The sequence below is a fragment of the Patagioenas fasciata genome, chromosome 9 (genome assembly GCF_037038585.1).
Source record: "Patagioenas fasciata isolate bPatFas1 chromosome 9, bPatFas1.hap1, whole genome shotgun sequence".
In the NCBI taxonomy this organism is placed as follows: Eukaryota; Metazoa; Chordata; class Aves; order Columbiformes; family Columbidae; genus Patagioenas; species Patagioenas fasciata.
In genome coordinates this window covers 22,799,521-22,827,089 of record NC_092528.1, presented here as the reverse complement: position 1 = coordinate 22,827,089, position 27,569 = coordinate 22,799,521, and the positions used below count along the sequence as shown (strand labels likewise).

General features: G+C 40.1%; 1 protein-coding gene across 1 annotated transcript; it reads left to right on the top strand.

The window, feature by feature from the left end:
• Nucleotides 1-7,531: 7,531 nt before the first annotated feature.
• On the top strand, nucleotides 7,532-27,317 carry DCUN1D1 (defective in cullin neddylation 1 domain containing 1). Its single transcript, XM_065844110.2, has 7 exons — nucleotides 7,532-7,651; nucleotides 15,813-16,029; nucleotides 17,283-17,451; nucleotides 18,034-18,164; nucleotides 22,671-22,753; nucleotides 22,977-23,073; nucleotides 24,534-27,317. The coding sequence occupies exons 1-7, from the start codon at nucleotides 7,649-7,651 to the stop codon at nucleotides 24,611-24,613; spliced, it is 780 nt and encodes a 259-aa protein (XP_065700182.1). The 5' UTR covers nucleotides 7,532-7,648; the 3' UTR covers nucleotides 24,614-27,317.
• The last annotated feature ends 252 nt before the right edge of the window (nucleotides 27,318-27,569 follow it).

The window sequence follows — 27,569 nt, the reverse complement described above, 5'->3', positions numbered from 1 at the left end:
TGTTTGTTTTTATTTTTCTTCATTTTGTTCTTTCCTTGGTTGTTTGTTTATGTGCGAGGGTTTTAAGGAGCTGTTCATGTGTCATCATCTGATATCTGACAGACCACAATCTGCAGATCACATTTAGGAGGCAGTAATCCAGACACTCATAATGGATTTCACTGCAGGTAAGTTTAGTGACTTGTTTTATTTAAACATTGAATCTACGTGCAGAAACGTGAACTCAGTCATGAAGCAGCACTGCTGCTTGGCATTTGTTTTTTCCTTTCTATGTGACATTGCTGTGTTTCTAGACCTTCTTTGCTACACTGAATCTGTAGCAAAACAATAGAACTCACAACATGAGGCGCTCTGTCCACTGAGCCTGCACTGCTTGCTTCAGCCAGTGAAACAAGAACATGTTCCTTAGAAGCTGATAAAATGTTTCCCTTGGGAATGAAAGGAGACAAATAATTTACAACCTTTAATTTTCCCTCACTACTGAAAACAAGCTGTTAAGGTTTTTTCTCTATAGGTTTCCACTGAGATTGATTTTTCAAATAGTGATTTTTTTTTTTTTAAATTTCAGAATAAGAGCTCTTGCTGAAGTCAGTGTCAGAATTCACACATGCAAAATGTTTCACTGCAATGTGATTTAATTGAACTTAGAGATGTGCAAAAGAATTATTAAAGGTAGATTGTTCCTGTAACCTAGAATTTTAATTTACAAAATATTCAGAATTTTTCTGTTTATTACAAATAAATCCTTGTGTTATGTGAATTGAAGGGTCACATGATAATAACATAGCTGTCACTAAACTGTCTGTAGAACACTGGTAGAGTAAGAAAGAAAAAACTTGGTAATTGTTTAAAATTATCTCTGCCAGCTTTTAGTTATTGATATACCTTTTCAAATAAGTGCTTGTACTTCTGATATGAGAGTCACATATATTAGAGAAACAATGCATCTGAACTGATTCGAATCATAATCATCATCAAGGGGAGAGGTCAGGGGTACGTGGTTCATGCACAGTTGGTGGCCCACAGGAGAGACCGAGGGCATCGGTGTTCCAGCCTGTGGCTTCTGGGAGACCAGAGCAGAGAGAAGCACTCAGTGAGCTCAGCGCTTGCTGTACCAGGTCAGAGACATCTCGCTTGGGAACACGAGTGTCACCAAAATGCCAGCCTTTCATAAACTTTAGTTGCCCACCTGGGGGGATCTCAGTCTCTCGTGCGCCCTTCAGCTGCCCTCAGTTACTGTAGCTCACACCCAGTGAAGATCTGTGGTGTGGGGCCTGAATTCACACTGAATCAGGCATTAGGACACGGGTGGAAAGCAGGGGAGCAGGACTGTGATCTCATTGCAGCCACTGACTCACCAGGACTTCAGGCAAGTCACTTAGTAGGTATTTGCCTGCTTTCCTCCTGCTTAATGAGGTTCATGTTAATCAAAACACTGCAAAATTTGTGGACACAGCAATTTATGAATAATTATTTTCTGTGCTTGCTGGTGGATTTGTAATTTCAGATGTAGACTGTTTTTACTTAAAAGTGGGTTTTTTTTACCTTTTATACAGTAAATATCTAAATTGGTGAATTGTAAAAATAGTTTCCAAGGTGTATTGAATCCTTTGTAATGGTTGTACTACCCAGTTACCAGAAAATCCTGGCTTCTGCCGTCATGATAATTAAAAAATTAATACTCAAATGTTTTGGCAGGACCTTTAAAACTGAGTCATTGGTAGGGAAAAAAGAAGTTGGTCTGAACACTTGTACCTATTTTAAAGGGCATATCAACCGGTGCACTTATCACAAGTGTATTCATTTCTGTTTATTATTCTTCTGTTCAGAATGTGTTCACTGAACAGTCAATGGCAATGGATTAAGGTCTGAACTGACAGCTTTTACGCAAGGTATGTTCTCAACAGATACTTTAACTGCTTATAAAGTTATGTTCAAAATGATGGATTTTTACACATGAATGCTTCCCAGGTAAATATCACTTAGTATCTTTATGATACTGGGGCACAGCCTTCTGCATAAGAACTCCATTTGGAAAGGAATATACACTACTGAACATCATATTAAAAAATAAATATTGCAGAAATTAATAATTGAAACCTTGGCATTTATTTTTATGTGGACTGATTGTATTTCATGAAAGAAAAAAAATGGGTTCTGAAAGCAATGCAATGTATTTTATTAGACATTTGATGTTAGCTTAAAACCTGTTGATAATATGATGAATCCACATTAAAATAAACATGGCTATTCTGGTTGAATACCCCATTTTTTTTTTTATTATGGCAGTAATAAGCAAGTAAAACACATGTCTGGAGCCCTACTGGGTTTTGAAGTTATGATGGTAGCTGGGTTTTAGCTTTAATCTGTTTTCCATATAAACAGTTCTGGTGCCAAAGAGTTGCTCTTGAAATGGTAATTGGTCTCTGTGAATGGCAGCCAACCTACTCACTTGAAAAGTAGGGAAAGCGGGAGATGTTAACATCCCGGAGCCAGGAAAGCGCCACAGCGGGTCTGGTGAAAAAGCTGCTGCTGAGAGCTGCATCCCTTGTTTCCCTTTCTGAAAAGGAAGGCACATCTTTTCCTGGGCTGTAGCATTTCGCTCACTCATCAGCATGTGCTGGTGCGCAAGGAACAGTGATAAATAACAAGTATAGGAGCTGCAGCCAAAGAGCCCATGTGTGTTCAGTGCCCTGTGCTAAGCATCCCAGAAACATAAGACAGAGTTGTTAAAAATGAGATCAAATATGAACTAGAACAAACCAATTTACAGATATATGGTTAATGCATGCTTTCCTTGAAGTCTGCCCCACTGTATTGCTATGGATAGCTAGTCACGGGCAGGGAGGTTACAAATTGCCACTTAGATATCAAAAAAATACTATTGGCAGGGATGTGTAGACATTTTGCAAAAAACAGTTTGCTGTTACAATAGCGTGAGGAGTAGAAAAGGCTAAATGTGTGTTACCTTTGACAGAAGGTAAGAGTCATCTTATTTTGTATGTCTGTGTTACTTTTGCAGACTGCTTACTTCAAGACATGCCTCCCGTACATGTAACTTAAATTACTGTTTCATATATTAAGAGCAATGTGCTCTGAATTGGGATGGCTTATTTTTACTAAACAATTAAAGATGGCACATACAGAAAATCACTGTCATAGGGAAATAATAGTGTGTCTCAGTGTCACAGATTCTTGAGATCCCCCATAATTCTTTGTAGTGAGAAGGGAAAGCTGCTTACTGTTCAAAGGCAAAGGTTTTAATCATGAAGTCATAGCTATGATGGCACTGTCTGGTTTATAGCTTGGGAAATTTAGAGTCATTCTGTTTACATAAATCATACCTTGTTTACATCCATTCTGAACCAAGGAAATGCCAATATCTCATAAAAATCAACTAGCTATTTCAATTCTTATGGCCTCTGATTTCTTAAATCATATTACATAGACTAAAATCAAGGCATTTTAAGTATCTCAGTCCTTCTAATGAGTAACAAAAAATACAAAAGTCTTGCAGTTTTCTTATTAGGTGTCCTGGAAAGTCTCGGTTTATTCAGGGTAAGCCTGGCAGGGTATAGTTAGGTACAGCAGAAACATTCACACTTTGTTAGGTTCACTGACCTCTTTGTCCTTTGTCACATAAACCTGTCCTCCTCCCTCCCACAGATACCGTCATGTGGCACCCAGCTCCTAACAGTGCCTTTGACTGGGTGTAGTACCTTGTAACCTCTTACGTAATGTAGGAAGGATGAAAAACTTAATAGAAGGTGAACACCCTTCCCTGTAACCTGTTAACAACAATCTGCAGACAATGGCAATGTGCTGGTTTGCAGGTGGATATCTCGGGCTGTTCACTTCCTCTGTGCTTATTTCAACGCAGAGAAAATTATGTGGGCTGATACAGACATTAAACTCTATCAGCTGAACAGCGGGATAGGAGGAAACCCTTGGGTCTTGCCTGTGGATGCTGAGGAACTTCATGCCTTTAGAGTGGCATTGAGTCTCCTGGCTCAGGTTAGTTGATGGGACTCTGCTCTCTTAGTTAAACACGTGGTCAGCGTTCGCAGGCAAAGGACCACAGTCGTAACCACTTTATGGCTCTTCCTTCAGTGTAAGATGAATTGGTGGTTTCACTTTCTAGAGCCTTAAGTAGTTGACAAAACGATGTGGGGGTTAGAAAGACATTTCTAGGCCAAGCTGTTCCAGGTTATTGTTATCCTTCATAAAGCTCTGGGCTTCTTCCTCACAAAGTGCTCTAGATGGAAGTTCTCAGCAAGAGGATTACACTAAATGGATTCTGCACTGACAATGTGAGACTTGCTTCTCTATCTGCTCAAGAAGACAGCTCAATTCAGCAAAACAGATCAATGTTATATCTAGAACTATGCATTTGACACCCTTGGATTTAAAAAAAATAAATAAATCAGTGACTGGTTCTCCTAGGGTTCACAAGAGATGAAACACATCATTGGATCACACCACAAAACAAGGCAAGCGTGTCAGCCTTACCATAAATTAAGTCATCACGTTACTGTGGTCACAGTGATTATGCTGCATGCAGATTGCACAATGAATAGTATTTCCTTCTAGTCTGTATCACTGAATGTATGTGTCATGTTTACAAATAGCAGAGCTGTTTATCACTAGATGGAGTTGTACAAAAGCTGACATGTTACAAGCCCAATTTAGACAACTTATTCTGAGTATGTACAAAAAGCCTTTTTGGCAGCCTCATGGTGCCTCTTGCTTTACAAAGCTGCTGGTTTTTTTGCTCAGAAGCGGTAAGGGTGAGATTCAGACAGCACCCACCTCACTGGAGCACAGATCTCCATCTGCAGTTGTACTGCCAGTGGAACTGGGGCAATCTGACTGTGTCCTGAAGTGTGTGCTGAGCAGGATCTGCCTCCTGCAGCGTGCCACACAAGGGGAAGATAACTCGGCCAGTCTAATCAAACTGGCTCAGGCTGAGGCAGGGGATGGCCTGAGCTCTGGGCACGCCAGCTTGCCTCCGATTCTGCAATTTGGATGCAGCTGTGGAAGCACTCTGGAAGTCAAGACAGAAGAGCAGACCCTAGCTCCCCCTAAAATCAGTAACACTGGACCTCCAACTTAAACAGCAGTAGGAAGCTACTCCTCATGTACAGTTTCACCTTATAATTGAACTTACATTGAAAAAAAAATAAACCAAACACAAAACAGTAGCGTCCCCATGGGAATAGCATTAATCTGTGTTTCACATGTTTTTTCTTTATATTTCACTCACATTTTACTGAATCACCCATTTTTATGTGCTCTGCTAAGAAGCCCCTGCAAAGCAGTTAAGATTTTTCCATACCTTCCAAGACAGGAGTTCATAATGTAGAGGAATTTAGTAAGTTAGAGAGATCAAATCACAAGTCAGTCAAAGCTGGAAGCAGAGTCAAATGTCCATGAGTCCCAGAAGAAAATATGGTACATCAGGAACAATTTCTGAATGCTGAAGTACCAAGAACAAATTCCCCTAGACATGCAGCTAATTTGATAACTGGTAATTTGTAACTCAGGCAGAAGCGGAAAATAATGTATTGAACTAAAAGTTGTAGCAATAGTGAATTTTTCAAGGACTGTTTTTAAAGTGAATATTATTTGAATGCATAAAATAAGGTCTTCTAGATAATACCCATAAGTCTACTGATGTAAGTAGCACCTTATTAAAGCTTATGATGCTCTTGCATGTGAAATTCCTTGTGATCTTAAACAAAAGCTAAATGAAAAACACTTTTCCAATGTTCTGTTAAAAGAATGTTAACGTACAACTTGTTAAAAGAACACGTAAAACTAAACACAGTGTGCCCCCAAACACACATTCAGCACTGCCCAACAGACCCTGCGCTACAGAAAACCAGCAAGATTCACAGACGTGAGGGACAAACAAGCCACTTAAAAATCCTGTCTCTGTCTTAAGGAATCCACTGCAATCAGAGTTCATCTCTCAGATTATTGTTACATGTCGCAGTAATTCACAGGAAGGTCTGATTTGTGTTTTCAGATTGCCGGAGGGCTGTCACAGCGTGTTGTGGTGATGGCGATGAGTTACCTCGATGAAATGGCTTTTCAGGTTTGGCTTTGCCTCCTCGCCGTGGTTCACATGGACCAGGCTGGTGTACAATGTTCTTGGCTCTACACTGGCCGATTTCAAAAACACGCTCTTCAGGAGGATTCAAGGTATCCAGGCAAGTAGTGTCTCTCAGGATAGCTGAATTCACACGCAGTTCCGTACACTTAATACCAAGACAACTCTTTACTGTCTCAGAACACCAGCACAGTTGGACGCTTCACAGGACAGGCCTGATTTCCCTCTCCAAATACTGCTTGAACTCCTCACACTCCATCTAAGCTTAACTCTGATTTTCAGTGAAGTAAGAAAGAAGTGATTCAGAGTCTTTTCTATAAAAACATACATATAATCCCATGACATTCACCATGAAGCAGAAAGAATGGCTTTCTCAAATCTTAATTTCTTTGTGGTGTGTGCAGTCATACTAGTCATGTAACATAAATACAGAAGCTTACTTTAATAGCTCCCAGCTCAGCAGGAGATAAGAGAACATGAATCAGATCTCAAACCTTCATCCTTCACAACTAGTGGTTTGCCACCACTGTGAGTTTTATCAGCAAATATTCTGCTGCCCCAAGCCCTCGCAGCTGCCAAAAGTCTGCAGTGGATAGAATAAGCTTTCCTGGGAAAAAATAACTGTCTGGGATACTGGTACAAACTGTGCTTTAACCCGTACAGCCTCTTGCGCTTGTACATCTGTGCTCCTGCAAAAAAGGCTGCGTCTGTCGACAGCCCCTTGGAAGCAACAGTTCCCCAAAGGGGATCGCAACCCCCGGGAGGAAAATCTGACAAGGGTGGAAGGTGGGCCCGGAAGAAAACGTCTGTAAAGCCGCTGCCCTCACACTTCACCTTCCCCAGGTCTCCGTGGCTGCCCAGCAAACGTCTCCTGTCCCCCTTGCAATTCCACCCTGCACAGCCCGCGGGCTTTTCCCATCTCTTCCCTGTTCGCACTGGGCCCGTGCCCCCGCCTGCCCCCGAACACCGACACCACCTCTGCAAGCGCGGGGGGCGGGACGGGCAGCTCTTACACACGCGCTCACACCGAGCCCTCGCAAAATGTTTGAAAGATATAAGGAGTTTCCCCGACAGAAAGCGGACGTGCGGCGAGCGCAGGTCCCAGGGCAAGGAGCCGGGCGGGACCCCCCGGCCTCTCCTCGCCCCGACCCCGCAATAACCCCAAGGGGAGCAGGGGAGCGTTCCCCTCCCTTCCCCGGGCCGCAATCCCCCGGTGCGGCGCCCCCCACCTCAGCTGCGTGCGACGACCAACCGCCGCGCTGCGGGTACCGGCCGCTCCCGGGGAAACCCGCACGGGGCCGGGAGCGGGACGGGGCCGCCCCCCCCGCCCCGAGCAGCCTCCGGCCCGCCGAGCCGCGGCCGCGCAGCGCCGGCTCCCGGCGCGGAGGATGCGCCGCACTGCGCATGAGCGGGAGGCGGCGGAAGGGCCCGTGAGGAGCCGGGAGCTGCCGCCACTGCTGCCGGAGGAAGCCGTTACTGCCGCCGCCCTCAGTCTCCGCCCGAGCCGGGAGGGAAGAGGCCCGCACAGCCCTCAATATGGTGAGTGTCCTCCCGGGTCGCCTCTCGGCCCGGCGGCTCCGGGCCGGCCAGCCGCGGCGGTGCCGCAGGGGCAGCTGGGGCCTAGTCGTGGCGGGCTGGGGTGTCCGGCAGCGGCTCGACGGGAGCGGCGAAGGGACCGGTCCCCGGGACCCCGCAGCCGGAGCATGATGTCCTGGGGCCGTGGGCTCCTCGGTCCTCCCACTGAGCAGGGCCGGAAGGGCGGCGCGGCGGGCCGGGGCCGTGGGGCGAGCGGGCAGGAGGCTGCTCCTGGGCAGGGGCGAGCGCCAGGGCCCAGCTGGGGGGCGCCGGGATCCCGCCGAGGCCTCGGGCCCGTGGGACGCTGTCAGGCTGCCCCACGGAGGGGAGGGGATCGCCTACACTTTGTCTGAGGGTCCGGGCACCTTTGTACGGGACAGGGGCCATAGAGCTGTTTTGTGGGCAGCTGGGTCTGTGCCTGTGTGGACTGGAGAGGCTGCCAGAAACCAGGGGCTACTCGGAGGTTTTTGCAGGATTTCAGGCGACTCAGGGCCCATTAAGTGCTGTCGGTTCACTGGGAAACTTGGATGTGTTGATCCCTCTTGGACTGGGATTATGTTGCAGATTTTCAGGATAATAGTGTTGTGGTTTTGGTAAGGCTCTTATGAGTGTTGTAAAGAAGGACCTATCTTGCATTTTCTCTGTAATATTTTTTCCTTATAGATGAGGTTTTGCTGTGGACTTCTCAAATCGACTGACTTTCTCCCTTTTCTAGAGGGAAGCCGCAGTAGTTGGAACAAAACTTGCTATTTTTGTTTGCCTAAACAAAAGAAAAAGATATTGCTTAGCTTTAAATAAGGGGGGGATCCTTGTTGGTTTCTTTGGTAGTGTCTTATGCACCCAAGGGAACATGTTTATAGTCCTACTTCTAGGCCTTCTCTGTATTCAGAAGTTGTACAGCTTTAACTACACCTGTACAGTTTAAAGTAGTAGTTTTCTGTAGCAGGTGTATTGTCTTATTGTAGAGTGTAGGAGGGACTCCAAGATTCACTGTTGTACACCTATTGGAATAAAGATATCTTATACCTGCAGTTAATATTATTCTTGCAAGCAGTGTTAAAAGCATATTAAAAAAAATGGCACCTTTAACTGATGTTGGCATAATAACTCAGTCATCCAGGATTTAAATTAGTGGTACAATGTGTAGACTGCTAATGAACTTGCCACTCTGTTAGTAGCATAATTTTTAATTGGATAGTTTGATATAGATCTGCACTTAAGGTGTTATTTTGTGTTGGTTTTGGTTTTTTTTTTTTTTTTTTTTTTTTTTAATGGAAACTTAAAACTCAAGTCTGGATAAAGTTCGGACTATGGAGGTGTCTTATTGTAATTCTGAAGTTCTGGGACTGCCTCTAATTGCACTTGTGCAGTAATGTTGCACCATTTTTTATGAAGCATTTTTTCCATGAAAATCACCTATAGGTATGCAAAATAAATACACACTTGATGTCTTGTACATACATATATTACTGACTGGCTCTGTGGTTAGAAATTTAAATTGAACAATACTATAGTAAGTGGCAATATAATGAAATAGTGAGGCACGTTCTCACGTTCTGAGAATAGCGTTTTGTGAGAAACAGTAGAATCTTGTCTGCTTAGTCTTCTTGGAAATACTGAACTGAAGAACTGGCAGATATATTTGATGGAGCAGTACTGTACTGATGGGTTGGTATTTGTCAGGTTGAAGGGGCCATCTGAATACTCTGGTCATGGCCCTGAGCACAGTTGTTTGGCCCTACGCAAACAAGTGTTTTCCAGGTTGTGCTTGTTGACTCTGCACCCAGGTGAAAGGATGACACAGATGCTGAAGTGGGACTAAATGACAGGCTGCAGCTTTTATAAGCAGTAAATACAGGTATGAATTATTTCTAGTGCCCAGGTATAGGATTCTATACCTATACTTGTGGTATGTCAAAATCCTCTAGTTAGGGGGAAGAGTAGAGATCTGAAGATGTCCATCCAGAAACGCGAGATTCAATGTTCCATTCTTCTGTCTCTACGTGTTACTGCTCTGTCCCGTCCTCCCAGTGGCTGTGGTGGGTTCCTGGGGCCAGGCTGTTTGTCCAGCACAGCAAATGCTACGGGAGAGGCTCCTGTAGCTGGGGCCTGGCTCCTGCTCGCCCTTGCAGTACTGCCAGTTAGAGCTCTTCCGGCTCTGAGTCCCACCAGTGTTCATACAGCCAGTGCTTTCAGGACTTTGAACAGTCTTTGTCCAATATCTGGAAGAGAGACCATTACAGCAGCCTCTTAGGCTCGCTCTGGCCATTTAGGTAACTTGAAAAGTGTTTTCTGCACCACCCTGGCAGGGTTCCTTGGATTGCTGGTAGCAATCTGGCTCTCTTAGCCACGTTTTCATTGGAGCCGAGCAGCACCTGTAGAAGTGGTGTTCTTCGCCTCTCTGTCAGTACATTATTGCTTCATCTCGTCATGAGGATGCGTAATGTGCCTACAAATCAAGACAGAGCAGCAAGCAGGTCCATTATACTCTAAGCCGTCTTCTCTGAGAAGATGCTACCAGCTGTACGATTCTGAATGATTTAATGAATTTAGGACTATGTGTGATAATTAAGGCAAATGTGTGAGTATCCATATCTTTATCCAAAGCCAAATGTTAACCTTATATCATTTGTATTTATTATATTGTCCAGTTTGTATTCTCTGAAGAATATTTCTAAAAATAAATACATAATTTCTTACTGCAAACCTCAGGTGACAGGAAGTTGTAAAAATTTAGTATTACAAGAATTTAATGTCTGACAGCGTTTCCTGTAATGTTATTGCACATCATGACATTGTTATGTGGTGTTTAACTTAACAAGCTATTCTGCAAGGCTGTTTTATATGGTGCATAGTCATGTCTGTAGTAGTTTGTTGATATTAAATGTTTTTGGTTTTGGTTCTCCCATAGTAAAACATGTGTATTCTTGGCATTACACTTAGGCCAGAGTAGTCTGAGTGCTAGACAAGATGGTGCATGATCTTGTTTCCTCTCCCAGCTTACCAGAGAACCCTTTTGAACTTACATGCTAAAATCACTTTTAACTAGAGCCATGAAAAAATTAATTGGGAATATGAACTACTCTGAGAACAAGGTGTGAAATTTATTATGTAGCTCTTGATATTTTACTCATTTTCTATGGTGCCAATACCAATATAAGGTATGAATGCAGCTTCTAATGACTGAATAGAGCTTCTGCCCTGGATCAGAATTAAGAACGCTAAAAACCTGACAGCTTTATTTTGTCCCTTTTTAACTGAAAAATTAAAAACCTCCTGGGTTAACATGAGTTAGCTTAAAACACTATTACAACTACTGTATTCTTCTGGGTAGCTATATATTGATCTTCTACAAAAGACTTTCTGCCCATGTGCAAGTACTAAAATGATTTTGTCCACTATAAGTACATTAGGGGGTGTAAAAAGCAAATTTGATTTTATGCTGCTTGTGATTTTTTCCTTGGATTTTATATCTGAACAGACCTTGTACATTTAAGTTTTGTTCTGTTCCACTGCAGACAAATAGATTTCACATCAGCTTGAAACAGAAGCTTAAATCTGTCCTTACGATTTTACTTTGTGTGCCATCTTTCTAAAAAAACTGCTGCAGAAAATGTAGTTGAAGGGCATATTTGTTTACATTATATGGAAACTATGGTTGTTTACTCTAATTGTTTTTGTCTTTAACTTAGATTTTGTGGGTTTTCTTGATAGTATACATGTATGCCATCACAGTTGGTGGACTAAAATGTAATTGAGTGCATTCGTAGACTTCTGTTGTGATTAACTTTTGTTTTCTTATATAAGAAAAATACTCATGATTTTGCCTTTTAAGCTTTAGCCATGTATTTGTTGAATACAAGCAGTAAACTAGATTATTTGCGGGTGTCTTGTACGTTCCTTTAATGGATACAGGCCAATGTGCAATGATTCAGACACTGTAAAGGAGCATTATTCTCTTGGCCATTAGTGTGTGCGTGAAGACGTGACACAACTGGCAGTCATGACCTGTGAGGCTGTCACATCCCCAAGCCCATTCTGTGTGCAGGTGAAGGCATTTTGTGTTTGAACCGGTGTCATCGGCATCCTTTGGAGGTTCACGGGTGCTTCCCGTGACCAGATCTCTTGCTAGAGTTTAAATGCAGTTTGTATAAACACCTCGACTTTGTGGAGGTTGATACTATTTTAGAAAAGGCTTTTACCTGTCACATGCATGAGAACTTAACAGGCTTTTCTTTGAGTCCTGACTGAAACAAAAGCACAGATGTCGCATCGCTCAGATTCCTTTCCTGAGCAGTGAAACCAGCAGGAATCAGATGTCCTGTAAGCCGAGGCTGGATGGGGAAGGTGAAAAGCAGTTTGTCTTTACGAAGTAACTGTGCGAATGCCTTTTGTTGGGGGCCAGAAGGGGTTTTGGGCAGGGCTGCTTTAAGCTGATCATGCACTGCTTGTCTAGCTGGCAGCTACGTGTAAACTTGGAGGTAAGTCCAGGACCAGGGTTTTGGTAGGAATCCTCAGCTCTCCAGGCCAGGCAGTGTGGGACCAAAGTTGTTACTGTTTCCTATGGACATTATCCAGCAGAGTGGAACCTTCGTATTGCCATCCAGAAAATGTTCATGACCAGAGTGCAGAGCTCATCTTTGAATCTGAGGTGACTAAAAATTGTGTGTAGAAGGTAAGGAAAAACAACCATGTAATCAGAGTTGGCAGATAAAGTGTTTACATTTTTTTGAGTTTTGTTTTTGGTTTTTTCTTTCCCCTCCCTAAGTTGGTAAAACTTTGCTAGACTGAGGGGGATTCAGTCTGAGGCCAGAAAAAAAATACTTGAGGAAAACAGCCCGAGTATTATTTTTATTTTTAATCTTTCACTGTATCTGATCAAGGGTTGGTTGTTGAACTAGAATTATTGGATTGGGTGCTTCCTGGGGAGAGGCAAATTTTCGTTTAAAAATCTATGTCATAGCATCAGATGTTCATTGGAATGATGTAATTATTGTAGTTTTATGAATCTACGTGATGTAGCTTTTTATTTGGATAAGTTATTCTGTCTTTTAAAAGTAAATTTACCTTCAGTCTCTTATGACATACTTATTATGAAAGGTGCCTTGGATGCCACACAAATTTGATTAAAGACTTGCAGATGTGAATTTTTCAGAGACTTAATTGAAAATTTGTTGCATTTGTTTTCTATTGGTTTTCACTTGTATATTTTAGCAAGACAGATATCAGATAAAATTCTGTCTCTTTTTTCAACTCATGTTAAAATTGAGACATTTTAAATGGATTGCGTTGCATTACAGCACATACAGTTGCAGTGCCTGATGACTAGAGGATTAAAGGTTATAGGGTGCTCTGGCTTCTGTTTTGCACACTTAAAACAATAATAGACTGTTAGAGCTTGGCTTCTAGAAATAGCGCTTGGAACCTGTTCCTGCTTGAAGTGTGGGGTTTTAAGGCGATGAAAGAAGAGCTATAATAGGATAATAAAAACTCAGCAGTAATTTCATCTCTTGCTGTCCTGTAGTGGGCCTTCAAAGAGTTGTCCAGTCACTTAGGATGTGCAGTGTCTCATCAACATTGGCAAACTGCTGTGGAAACATCAATCAAATTCAAAGAAAGGGCTTTGGTGATTCTTCACTGAAAATAAACTCATATTTGAGTAGTAAAAATATAGTTAGTCCAGAAAAAGATTACAAGTGAACAGTGAAGATTTATTGCATCCTAATATATTGCTGAATGCTCTACTGGTTAATGTCATTAGCTGCTTGACTCTTGGCAAATTCAATGTTTTTTTAAAAAGGTTTTATATTGTTACTTAGGGAACCTCAAGCACACGAAGATCCCATATGCATATATAGGATTTACATTTTATCATAAAAGTGATTTAAGCTGTAATTTTTTGATCTAATAATTGCATTGTCCTTTTATGTGAGAACATACAAAACCTGCTACCTTTGATGATCTTGAGGATCCATGGTGAAGCCCTTGTAAGCCTCTTCCTTGACTTTTTGTTGTATGTCATTGCTTTTAGAGTTTACCCTTGCAGGAGCAGGGCAGAACAAAGCCTCTTGAGGTTTTACAGAATAATAACTATTAAAAGGGCTATGCATAGTTATGTGTATACATTAAAGACAAAAACAAACAAGAAACTACTGAATAAAGGCATCATCTTTCTCAAAAAATGGAAGAAAAAGGTTGTAAGTGTGACTCTGCCCTATAGGGCAGCTGAGTGTGGTGATGCAGCAGTCTGACTGCATGGAACTGATTGGAGGAAGCTGGTAATCGATACAGAAAATTAGCCTGGAAATGATTCCATCTTCATTTGGAATTTCATTCAGTGGTTTGTTTGAATATATCTGAGTTTACAGTGAATGTTTTAAAATTGCAGCTAAAAATTCATTAGTCGTTTGTGGAAGTCCTTCCACACGGCTTTGTCAGTGTAAGTGACTTTTGTGAAAGTTTGAGCTCAGTATTGTGAAGTGCTGAAGTTCTGCTGTGAAACCTGAAGCGTGCACACGTTGTCAGCAGTGGGTCTTTGCAGGAGGTGCTCTGGTGACTTGACCTTTACCTGACACAACTTCTGAAAACCCGAGTTTCACAAACATGTTTGTAACAATGCAAAAACTTATTCAATAGACTGAAATAAAGCAGTGATACATTGTAACTTTAAAAGTAGTATAGCCTAACTAATATCACTATATTTAAGCCTGTTGTGTGTGCTAAAATTTTAGCTTTGGCTAAATGTTGTAGATATAGGATTGTTTTGGTTCGGGTGGGGATTTTTTTTTTTTTTTAAAGGGATCTTAAATTAAAGGCTATTGGTCTATTTAGTATATTCTGTGGTTATCAGTTTAAGCCAAATGTGATGCTCTTGTATTTATTTTTTTTAATGGTGTAACTTTGAAGTTGGTAACTACTATGATAGTGGTGTTCGCATCCACTGTTGTCAAGCAGCAGAAAACTGATTTTGACTTTTAGGGCTGGTGAATTTGTGTTCTGTGGCTGAGGATAGTTTATGCTGTCTGGAGGTTTTTTTGGCCATGTTTTTCCCCATAAACCCTGAGAAGGGAAATTACAATAATGAACAGAATACACAAGTTTTGGTTAGAATACAAAGTAAACTACAAACGAAATATTTGTGCCACATAAGAAATCCAATCCTGACTTAAAAGAACTTTAATTTACCAGCTTGCAACACAAGGAGTCTTCTTGCTTTCAATATATTGAGTGAACTTTAGAACTATATTTGGATTTAGTGCAGGAACTGTATGGTTGCTTTCTCCTCATCAGCAGTTAGTTTTGTGTAACTAATGCCCTTGAAATACTGGGTGCGCTTCTCCTCATCAGAAACATCCTTGGGAATCGCTCCAGGCTGATAAATTACTGGCAGCAGGTTCTCTGTTCAGTTTTGCACTGAGCTGGGGGATGTCTCTTGGTCTGGGCAGGGGGCCCGAAATTCCAAAGCTCTCACCTGAGCCACTCACTCCCCTGTCTGCCTCCGGCAAAATGACTTGCCTTATTATTATTATTTTAAATTTTTTAGCTTTAGTTGTTGCACCTGTGAAGTGGAGACAATGCCTCCTCACAAGAATGTTTTGCAAATTATGTAGGTGGAGTTGAGCACCTTCGAAGTGAAAAATTTCTGGGGAAAAAACATGGAAAAGTATTTTAAAGTATTGCAGTGTGTATCTCCCTGGAATGGATGACCCAGCCTAGTTGCTTGTTGGCATCAAGAGGCCCATTAGGAGAGCCTGTTTAAATGGAAAAGTGTCCCGCCTTACAGCTGTACATTAATTTACTGTGCTCTTCAGCTCTGTCTCCAAATATGCAATAAAAATACCTATTTTTTATTTCAGTGATTGCTTTGCTGGCATGATTTTTGTGGTGATTTAACTCAGTTTTGTTACAGTGTGAAGTATCTAGAATGAAGGGAAGTTGAAGTTTAAAAAAGTAAATAGGGAAAGTAAATGTTGTTTGAGTGTCTAACTGCTGTATCCATTAGAGGAAGTCTGATTGCTTGCGAAAATTGTAAAAGATCCTGATTTTAAAAAAAGAAAACAGTATTGATTTTTTTTTTTTTGTCTGGTAAAACATTTCTAGTTACAATATTGTCTGTTTTTACCAGAACAAGTTGAAATCATCACAGAAGGATAAAGTGCGTCAGTTTATGGTCTTCACGCAATCTAGTGAAAAGACAGCAGTGAGTTGTCTGTCTCAGAATGACTGGAAGTTAGACGTTGCCACAGACAACTTTTTCCAAAATCCTGAACTTTATATACGAGAGAGTGTTAAAGGATCGTTGGACAGAAAGAAGTTAGAACAACTATATAACAGATACAAAGGTGAGTACCCTGAATTTTACAGCTTATTTCCTAGTTCTCTGTGTGTATTCTTAATTACAATGTATTAATGCAGCTGTGCTCTTGTGCTTGGGAATCTTAACTGTCTCTTTCAGCTTTGTATTTCTATTACTAATGATACAAGTCAGAAGGAGAATATATGTTCTGCTTCACAAGGATTACATGCAGTTGCTTTATGTGCTCTAAATAAATGCACATTTATATGGGATTAGGGTCTGGAACTGGAATTGTGTGTGCAGTGAGTTACTCTGATGCTTAATGTGGATTTTAGGTGATTCTTCTGGGGGAAGCACATCACTTGGGACTTGCTTCTGACAAAGTGAAAGCTTGCATACTGGATTCTACCTTAATTTTTATTGAACTTCTGCTTATTATCAAATGGTTAGAAACAGAGTAGAAAAGAAAACAAAGTCTCTATTTGTTCTCTAGCCAGTGTTCAACTGATGATACCCTACTACAAGGAGTAAAGTGGATTCAGTACAGTGGAACAAATCGTGTGTTTTAGCACTTTAAAAACAATCTAAAAATGAGTGCTACATTTTCTGTCAGTTTTCATATGCCTGCATAATCGAAATACCATTTTCCTAAAGTCTTTGTTGGCTTGCATTAGTAGATCTTTGTTAGTGCACTTGAAATGTGAACATTTCCCTTCCTGACCAGCTGTTGATTCCTTCTTGGAAGGAGGAGTGTGCCTGGCTGACTTGGAATCGGTAACGGGGCAACGTAACTTTCCTCTTGGAGGTTACTGTGTCCAATCTCATGCGTGCTGGTGATGCCAGAAAATGCATAAATCTAATTTCAATTTACTAGTTTATGGGCAGATTTGGTTATTGTGTCAGCACAGCTTGCAAAGGGACCTGCAGAATTGTTTATAATGGTACACAGATTGGCAGTCTTACCAAAGATGCCAGTAATTAGGTGTGCTGGTGGGAAAGGACCGCTGTTCTCTGTATGGAATGAGTCAGAATATCTTGCATATTATTGGGCAGAAAACAAATGTTTGGAGTGCTTTTGTCTCTCAAAACATTAGCATTATTGTAGTAACTTTGTTGTTTGTTGGAGCTTACCCATTGAAAATACTAATTTAATTTTGTTTTAAAAATGATCACTTATTGTAGCTGATCCCAGAAATGGCTTCTTGAAAACAGTTACTTACCTTAAATACTCTTGTTGAATAAATAAATAACAATCTTCAAAAATCTGTTTTTCTTGATGCTTGCTTTTATATCCTGAAGATCCTCAAGATGAAAATAAAATTGGTATAGATGGTATACAGCAGTTTTGTGATGATCTAGCTCTTGACCCAGCCAGCATTACTGTGCTCATCATTGCATGGAAATTCCGAGCTGCAACACAGTGTGAATTTTCAAAGCTGGAATTCATGGACGGAATGACTGAGCTGGGGTAAGTGTGCAGTAAGTACTGGACACTGACAGCACAATCCAGTGTTGGAAACCGGAATGTACGGTGAAACAACCCTGTTTTGGGGCATTCACATTGTCCTTTCAGACTTCAGAGACTTTGGCGTCTAGCATCACTTGTTGCCTCTGTAAAAATGCATCTGCCGTCTGTGTGCTGGATGCTGAGTGACCAAATAAAAGAAGGCAACTTTGAGAGCTCCTCGCCTTGGTTGTGTATTTCAGTTAGTTGCCATAGAGCTGCTCAGGTAGGTGCAGCAGGGGTGCTGGGCTGCAGTTCAGCACACCGGGCTGTTCTCTGCCTTATGTAGTAGGCTTTGTCACATTTTTCTGAAAAATCTTGTGAATTGTACAATCTGATCTATATCTGCTAGTATGTGCAAATGGCAATATGAAGAAATAACAACAGAGAAATGAAATGGTTGTGTAGGTACAGACTAATGAAAGGCTTCCTGAATTTTGTTTTGATAATAATGTTGCATTCTACCAAAAATAATATTTTGTTTAAGTTATAACTCATATTTTATAGTAAAATGAATAATACACAAACATGCTTTTTAAAATGCAGATGTGACAGCATAGAAAAACTGAAGGCCCAGATTCCTAAAATGGAACAAGAATTAAAAGAGCCAGGAAGATTTAAGGATTTTTATCAGTTTACTTTCAACTTTGCAAAGAATCCGGGACAGAAGGGTTTAGGTAGGTATTCTTAATCATAAACATTTGTTTGTAAATATGGGAAATGTTCAAGGCAGTAAGTGAAAGTATTATTGTGATCCAATGAGTCTGAAAGATAACCACCCTTGGGATAAAATACGTCTCTGTTGTGAAAGAAAGATGTCAATTCTAATGGATAGAAATACCTGCATCATTAGTATAGGCTACAGAATTTAATGAGAGGAGGTTTATTGTTTCATGAAGAGTGTGTGCAGTGCCCATTAAGCACAATGGATCGTGCTCTTACATTAAAGGCATAACTGTACCACTGACAATTTGCGGCACTGAGGAGATAAATTGGATTTTCACTTTTAGAATAAACTTAAGCTGTAAAACTGATTTCCGCGTCGGTACACTGGTACAGTCTCTTGTAACACCAAAAATGCCTGCAAATGTCTTGGCAAAAAAGAACGGGAATAGCGCAAATACGTTTCTGTATCTGGGCTTAGTGCCTGTTGTGCTGTTGCTAACAGGTGCCTACAGCCTTTTTTTTTCTCCTCAGCTCACTGGCTGATTATTTTTTCATTATTTCAGAGCTTTTCTGCTGATTTTACTTTTGACTGGTGTAACAGGTGAAGTGGAAGAATAACTTATTAAAAATATTATTTTTGGGGAAAAAGAAAAAAAACAAACAACACAAAAAAACCCAAAAAACCAAATCAGGACAGAACAGCACAGTTCTGATGGAACCAAATGAACAACCTATAGATCTGTCTATTCAAAACAACAAAAATGAGGGAACAAAACTTTATTTCAAGCAGTAATGTTAACAAACCAGAATGCATATTCAGTTACATGCAGTGTAGTTGAGGTGCCAGCCATAGCTAGTATTTCATGACTCTGTGACCACTAACTTCTTCACTCTTCTGCTTCTGAGATGAAATAAAATGCTGAAAGGCTGGTCGATTCTTCCTTGGCAGCTTGTGAATTTATCTCTCTCACTAATGAAAAGGCCTTAAACTGGCTGCACCTGACCAGCTTCGTGTTCATGTGCTGTGAAAAGATGAGAATTCTGCTTTGGTTCTGTTGTCTTTTATATGGGGACCACCTTCTGGCTTAAAATGAATATTGAAAATAAGTAAATAAGTAGAAGCTCCATGTCTTAGTTTCGACTCAGTGTCTTTCTTTAACGTCTTTCTGTATCCTCTCTTTTTGTTTTCAATTGGATTGTGAGTTTCACTGCCTGTGAAGAAGGTCAAAGCACACTGCTGAACTGTTTGAAAATACTTGTGCATGCATGTAGTCAGATCTGAATCCTGCCAAGAAATGAATGGACTGATTTCTTATTTCTTCTAGAAAGTCATATTAAGTTTTTTTTAGGCTGGTACAACAAGGAGAATGTGGACAGTAACTAAATTATGAGAGGACAGAAGTTGGGTTATGGAGAGCGCCAGTGTAGAATCAGTTCAGCAGTGCGAACGGTTGTAGGTTGTGGGTTTTGTGTTGGTTTTTGGTTGGTTGGTTTTTGGTTGTGGTTTCCATTGTAACATTTGTGTGTTGTTGTTGATCTTTAGTCAGCTTTACACAACAAGGAGTATTTTTCAAAATCTCTGTAAGGTGGTAGAAGTGAAATGACAAATTACAATGATAGAATTACATGATAGTTTTTATATTTTCTCAAAACTTCAGAATAGCAGAACTGTTTGATTTTTTTTCTTTTTTTTTCTTTTCTTCTCCATATTTCTAAGGTACAAGGGAGACTTGCATTCTATTTCTGAATATTTTTTTCCCTAGTCCTTTAGAAATGAACGGAATAGACCTCAGCAAAAATTATTTACCAGGAAAACTAAGTCCCTTAATTCCTTTCTCATACATCTTAAAGTTTCTTTATGTTGATCAAGTTCCAACAGTAACAAAGACAAGTGTAGTTGTCTCAGATCCATGTAGCATATACACAGTGTAAGGTGGGGTTTTGTTGTGTTGTGGTGTCTTGTTTTTTTTTTTAAACCTTGGTCTGGCAGTGCTATAGAACTCAGCTTAAAATCGGGATGCTTAACAACTCTTTTGGTGCCAACAAATAGACAGTTTTAGGCATGAATTTATGATAGGGCAGAATAATTCTGGAGACCAGAAACAAATGGATATTGGGAGAAGTTCAGTGCTGAAAAGTAAGTGCTCCTGGTTAGGCAGTTAATTTTGGAGTGTCTAAACTGCTTGTAGGAACTTGCAAATTGATTTTAATGTATATTGGTCTCTGATCTTCCAAACGTGTAGTAGTTCAGGCACAGTTCTGGAATCACATTTCCTCTGCATAATTCCTTACTACTGTGTGAGTACTGTGGGTGTCTTAGAAGTTCTTGTGATATTTGCATATCATTTGAGAATACCTTTTGGCTGATGTGTATCTCAAACATTGTTTGCTCCTCTTGCATCTCTGGATAAAACTCGAAATGGAGTATATATCATTAGACTTTCATATTTGATCCATGAGGACTTTCCTGAGCATTCTTTCAATTTCTTACAAAAACTTGAAATGATATCTTTACTTTCAAATTTTGTGATTTCATACAAATTCTTTTAAAACATGTCGTTTGTCCTAAGGCGTTATGGCTGCGTGCTTTACATGTTTGGACTCACATAATGACTGTGAGGTTGCAGCATTTTGAGATCCTTTGTTTACCCACAAGAATAACCTCAGAACTGTTCGAGCCTGTCAAAATGCACAGTCTGTTTATGGTGCTTGTTTATAAACACTGTAAATATGCAGTGATTTGATGGCCTCGCATTTTTGGTGTGCCTGCTATGAATGCACCACAAGGAACTAAAACTTAGTTTTCTAATCCGTTTCCTTGAGGAACTTAATCTGAAGTTTGTATCTATTCATTTTTAGAAAGGCAGTAGTTTTAGTTGAAAGCTGAAGTGCATATCTTTGTATCTGAATCTGCTGTTAAAGAGAGCTGCCTAGCCTTTATACTCTTTAGTAAGGGGTCATTTCCACATGTAGCTTATTTACTGAGTAGTGACTTCTGTTTGATTTGTCTCTGCTTCCCAAAACTCAGACTTCTGTCTGAAATCCTTTGCAGCTGCTGGAAAATCCTCCACAAGTTTTACTATTTACTTTGGTCAGGAAGCACGATAATGTGAATACGCTGTTCAAGAAGAACACTTAATTTCAAAGATACTAAACAGTTCAGAACCCCCCAGAAGCATCTACTTTCCATCCAGCAGTGCAGAGTTCATACTTCGGTTTGTTTGCTATTGATTTCACCTCTAAGATCCACCTCTCTGTTTTCTTTTTAAATAGATTTGGCATCTGGTGGGCGGGAATGGTTTTCTTGAGTTTTCAGGTTTCTTCTTTGTCTTTGTTCCTGAGGAGCAGTTGGTTATGTGCCTCTTCTTGCTGTTCTCACAAGAGGATTTTTTGTGGAAGAAGAGATTTGCTAGACTGCACAATATATAAGAGCTTTTGTTAAAAGAGAGGTCACTCAACTAGGGAGCCTTTTGGGGTTACCGTATGTCCTTGGTGGTGGATACTGGATGCAGGAGCATTTTGTTACGCAGTGCAGAGGTCCTTGTGAATTCCTGGTGATGGAGATCACACTAGAGAGAGGTGTAGAACTTGGACACGTAACTTTGTTTTAACAGCTAACACGTTACTGTATGCCACTAATAAACAGTAAATGCATGTGGGTTTAGCCTTTGGCAACCCCCAGTGGGGTGGTGTGGGATTTCCCTTACATGCCGGACTAACCAGTCTCTTTTCCTAAGTGCGGCGCTATCCCAGCACCCCTGCTGGCAGCAGCACTGATGGACCGTAGGTTGCTCAACTGTGTCGCTTCAGGTTTCTCAGGAGCCCTGAGAACCAAATGCAAGACAGGCACAAACTTTACAGGAGTCTTTGGGAGCGGGGAAAAGACAAAAACAAAAGGCAAACCAACAACAACAAAATAACCCACCCCTCCCCAAAAAAAGAGCAACAACAAACCAGCCATCAACCATCTGCTTCTACAGTATTTCAAGGTTTTCTCAAAAGGAAACCTGATTGCAGAATGAGCACTCTGCAAAAGCCATGCTACAATGCCAGTGCCTCTAACAAGGTTGCTCTAAAAGTGAAATCGTGAAAGGCTAATTTTATGTAAAGTGTATTTCGTATATTAAAAAATAATGGAAGCAGATATTACTACAAAATACTACAAATTTTCTTTTCGAGTCAATAGCATTTCTAAGACAAAAATATTTCACTGAATTGTAACTGAAGTATTGGTAGATAGCAAAAGGTGTATGAAATATCCCTGCATGTTTTGGAGATATGTTGGATATTAATATAAGCAATTTTCTTCTGTATTCAAGTGATAGTGTCAAAATCTGTTAAACATTTGTTTAACGCTTTATTTATGGTTGTCTTTTTGTAAAGGATCCACGAGTATATTTGCATTAGATTAATCTTTTCAACTTTAGGAATATATGGTTCATCTTAGTGTTAGATACCTGTGGAGATGGTATATTTGAATTGTATATCTCTAAGAGTAATATATTTTAATATTACAGATTTAGAAATGGCCATTGCCTACTGGAATTTAGTACTTAATGGAAGATTTAAATTTCTAGACTTGTGGAACAAATTTTTGTTGGTAAGTTTAAATCTTTACATAAACTGGACTGCAGTAATTTCAAAACTTTAAATTGTTAAGTCGATGAAATACACTATTTTGACCCATATCCCAGATACTGCACTTCATAGTGTGTACAAGAGAAATATGTTTTGGGGATGTGGATATGTTTCAGACAGTAAAAATAAATGTGTATAAGAGTTTTTATTTTTTTTAAGTATACATTTTCCACCTCTCCAAACAGGAACATCATAAAAGATCAATTCCCAAGGATACCTGGAACCTTCTTCTAGACTTTAGTACGATGATAGCAGATGATATGTCTAACTATGATGAGGAAGGTAAACGTTTCCATTTTCTTTCATTAACTTCTAACTCTGTTTTATGCTACATTTATTAGTGTGTATATGCTTTGGCACAGCTGGCTAACAACAGCATAATTAGAACATCACTGGTGATCTGAAGTCCAGTCAGAGCTACTTTAATGCACGTTGTTATCATCTGTTTATTACTGCAGGTTTAAAAAAGAAATGCTGAAACTTTCTTAAATTCATTTGCTTCTTTTCTTCTGTCCTAGCTCAGATACTAATTATTTCTGATTGAGACAAACCCTGCTATTTGTCCATTTAAAAACCACAGACTCTCTGTCAGCGCTGTTCTTGGCATCTTCAATAAGTAACCGATTCATGGCCTGTGCATTTCTTCATAGGGTCCTCTGGTTATTGTATTTCTTTGCTGAGAATATATTTAAAGTTTGGTTGCTTCAGTTTACGTGAAGATGGGACATGCAGTAATATTTTAGTGAAGCTGGCAGTGTACAGGGATTGCTAAACATAAGTTCTTTCCTACCAAATGTGTTTCTTGTAAACTTTTATATTAATCTTTCCTCTTCTAGTCCATCTGTAGGGAGAGCAGGTAATTACCTTCAGTCCTCAGTGAGTGGAGGAAACAAAACTCCTGATACTTCCCGAGCAGAGGGGAGCAAACTTTTACAACCTTATTTAATAATTACGGACAGTTCTGATTCCGTTATCATTAAGGAAATGGGCACAATAAATCAATGTAGTTTAGAAAGATTAAAGGCAGAAAATACGTTGTAATGATTTGGAATATAAAGGAGGGGCAGAGAACCCAGCTCATAATTATTTTTAACCTTTGCATGAATATGATGCATGACTGGGAGCTTTTTGGATATGGCTGCCCATAATATTTAAAATATTGACATGCATTTTAACTACTTCTCGATAAGGAATATGGCTGAGTATATGTAGTGTAACAGCAGCCTTCTAGGGCATTAGGCTGCACTGCTGCCTGTTGGAGCACATTTTGCTGTGTTCAGGTATGGCTGGGTGTGCTGGTTCTGACGTTCCTGCGCAATCCAACTGGGAGCAGCAGAATCAAACAGTGGGTGGCAAATGCCGTGGTGTGTCAGGATGTGCTGCTGCTTACAGCGCAGGCTGCTTCAGCGTTCAACGTTTATGAAGCAGCTGTTGCTATCCAGGAGATCAAGTTTTAAGCCAGAATTTTTGTCAGCTCTGTTTTTTTCTTCTGGTTTTTTTTTTGATGAGGAAGGTGAAGGAAGTATGACCCTTGAAAGGGATGTGTATTAACTGGCTTTAAAGGAAGCAGACATCTCTAACTAGCTCCTCAGTTTCAAGCAAGAAAATCAAATTAATTTTTTGCTTGAAACTCTGCCTATTTATGACTGGAAAGTCAATAACTTGTTGGGCTCTGAAGCTTTAAGAACACCACCTTGTTGAACTGAGTTCTTATGGTCTGATCTCTTATTTTTTTCTCTTAGGGGCATGGCCAGTTCTCATTGATGACTTTGTGGAATTTGCACGCCCTCAAATTGCTGGGACAAAAAGTACGACGGTGTAGCACTAAAGGACCCTTCTAGAGTGTACATAGTCTGTACAAATACCCGAAATGGAAAATTGCACAGTCAATTTCTGCTGGCTGGACTGAACTGAAGATCAATCCTCACACTATGGCTGAGGGTTGAGACAAACCTTTAAGGATACATCTTGGACCATATCATATTTCATCCTTCTACTGGTGGTTTGGGCTTTTCTTCTAGTCTGGACCACTTCCGCCTGTTAAAATTTCAACATTGTGGATTTCATTATGGATTTTTTTTTTTTGTGGACCACCCTAGTTCCATCTCCCATACGTTCTAGAAGCTTTATAATTATTTTGAGATTTCTGGTTTCACATAAAGCACAATGCTGGTCATCATCAGCCAACTGTTGTATGGCATCTGAATTATACAGATCAACATCAAAACGATTTTTAAAAGAATCCTTAAATATACACCTGGGGCTAGTTGCAAAGACTGTCTCGATAGCACTTCCTGGAAGAGTGATATATTTAAGTGTGCTGGGTCCGATTATTATTATTATTTTTTTCCTTTTCTGGAAAAGTACAGGTATTGTCTAAGTGAGTTTGAAAATCTGGTAAGAACAATTACAGAAATAACCAAGAAAAGCTGAGGGTGTTGCTAGTGGGGCATCCAGGTGCCTGCCTGAATGGTTTGATTGTCCGTGAGCTGACGGTGGAACAGCTGAAGTGCGACACCACTACCGTGCACTTAAAGCACCCGCGTTTAATGCTGCAGTCGGTCTCGAGCGAGTGTCGTGGAGAGGAGCTGTGTCTGTCAGTACAGAATCCAATATTCTCTAGGTTATTATCTAAGAAATCAAGATTTCATTACAGTTTGGAAATGCTTAACTGTCTAAGAAAAGGTTTTCATTTCTGTGGAAATCTAAAACTTGACCATACTGAATTTGTTTCTTAAATGTTTGCTACACATTGCAGTATTTTAAAGTGAGACATGAATTTTTATGGTTGCGGTATGACAAACAAGTGGCCCTGTTGTACAAGAAGCCGGTGAGTTTGTGTCTCGAGGTTTGGAAACCGTTATCCTGAGAAGTTAAATCTTTATAACATGTAGGTACTGCCGTTACGGATGACACCCTTTTAAAAATGATTTGGTTGAGTTGTCCTTGAATTGACTATCACTGTGGTTGCCAAATACAGAAATTAAGAGTAAGGCTTTCCCAAACAAGCACAGATCAGATATAAAATACTACACTGGCTTTGTTTGCTTAAATTATTTTGTTGATCCATCACTACTTCTTATTGTCTTAGTGCGTTTAAAATAATTTGTTCAAAACAGGTTTTATCAAATGCAGTCCTTTATTTTTAATATTACAAGAGCTTGTGAGCTGCTTTTGTGTTAAACATGGTCCTTTACTCCTCAGTTAGCTGCATGTGGAGAGAGCTGATTGACAACTACTGCTCTGTAAAACAAGCTGGAAAATATTAATACCAAGCTGCAGGAAAAAAGAAAGACTCTGGTTGTAAGGATGGACAGAGTCTGTGCTCTGAATAATCTCATGATAAGGCCAGAGTTATTTTAGACATGAGTAACTGATAGTTGCACTAAACAACAGAACACTTTGTGCAGATGCTAAAACTATTTTAGGAAAAAAAAAATTGACTATTAAACTGCTAAAAAAATGTTGATTTGTATTCTCTGAAGTTGACCGTAAGGCTGGCTCCCCTTGTAGCAGCGCCCCTTGGAGAAAATGCAGGTATGTATTTCAATCATACAGTTCCACAAAGACATTGCAAACTTCCTCCAGCTACCGGACTTGGCGATGCCAAAAAAAAGTGTGTTTTGCTGCTTTCAGTATTTCCTTTCTCAGTTGTGTGTAAATAGATATTGGGACTGACTTGGGTGGAAAAAGGCTCTACAAGGTCTGTGCGTGCTGGTTTCTGTCTGGAAGGGCTTGGTACCGGTTCCGGTGGGTGAGTTCAGGGATGCTGGGGGTGGACAGAACTGAATTGCTTTGTGTCCCAGCCCAGGTTTATCCCTCAAAAGAAGTCTGAGACTGGGTAGTGGCGCAATGTGGGTGGTTGAAAGACTCTTCCTTTCGAATGCAAGATCTTTTCAACAAAATAGTGTTGTCATCAGTTTGGTACTACACGCTTATAATTACTGTGTAATTATAAAAAAATACATAAAACTTTGTCTAATTATGTTGCAGAATAGGGTTGTTTGTGCTGTGATGGCATCTTAAGTTTTTCAAAATGAGTGACTGAAGTTGAAAGAACCATTGATTTTAACAGGGTGTTGTTCTAAGGACAAAATGCCTGGTTACAGGGAATATTTTGTGTGCTCAGATGTGGCCACGTGTTTTTTCCTTTATATATTTGTGTGGTTTTTCTTTTATTTTCTTTTTCTTTTTTTTTTTTTTAAGAATGCAGACAGATGCTTACTTGGGTTGCTTTAATTCGCAAGTGCTTATTCTTCAATTTGATGATCTATCTCCCCTTAAATGGATCAACTTAATTTTGCCAAATGTCAAGAAGAAAAAGGCGGTGAACATCAAGTTTGTAACCTGTTTTTATACATTAAATATGTACAAAATTAGAAGTGCCCTGATATAAAACAATCTCAAGATTATATTTAGTAAGAAAAAACCCCATCATTTACATATCTCTGTAAATTCAAATGTAACTTCTTACAATCCCTCTCATTACCAACAGAGGCAATAAAGCTCCAGTGAAATTGCCATGACTAAGTCTTCTCATGCATTGATTTAGTGTCGTATTTGTAACTTACTTCCAGAATGTGCTTATCAGCAGGGGGGAAAAAAAAATATGAAATACTTATGTTCTACAATAATACATCTGGTTGGTAAGTCTGTTTTTTTGGGTTGTGTTTTATTGGTGGGTGAGGGCAGGGAATAGAACAACTGCTCCACACCTTTCCTAGGGCTTATTCTACATGTTTGTAAGTACAAAACTGAGCTGATGTTTCCCAGCTGTG

Excerpts from the sequence above, each read along its gene's own strand:
- DCUN1D1 (XM_065844110.2), top strand. Across the intron at positions 17,452-18,033 it reads GACGGAATGACTGAGCTGGG|ATGTGACAGCATAGAAAAAC; the intron begins GTAAGTGTGCAG and ends TTTAAAATGCAG. Across the intron at positions 18,165-22,670 it reads TCCGGGACAGAAGGGTTTAG|ATTTAGAAATGGCCATTGCC; the intron begins GTAGGTATTCTT and ends TTAATATTACAG.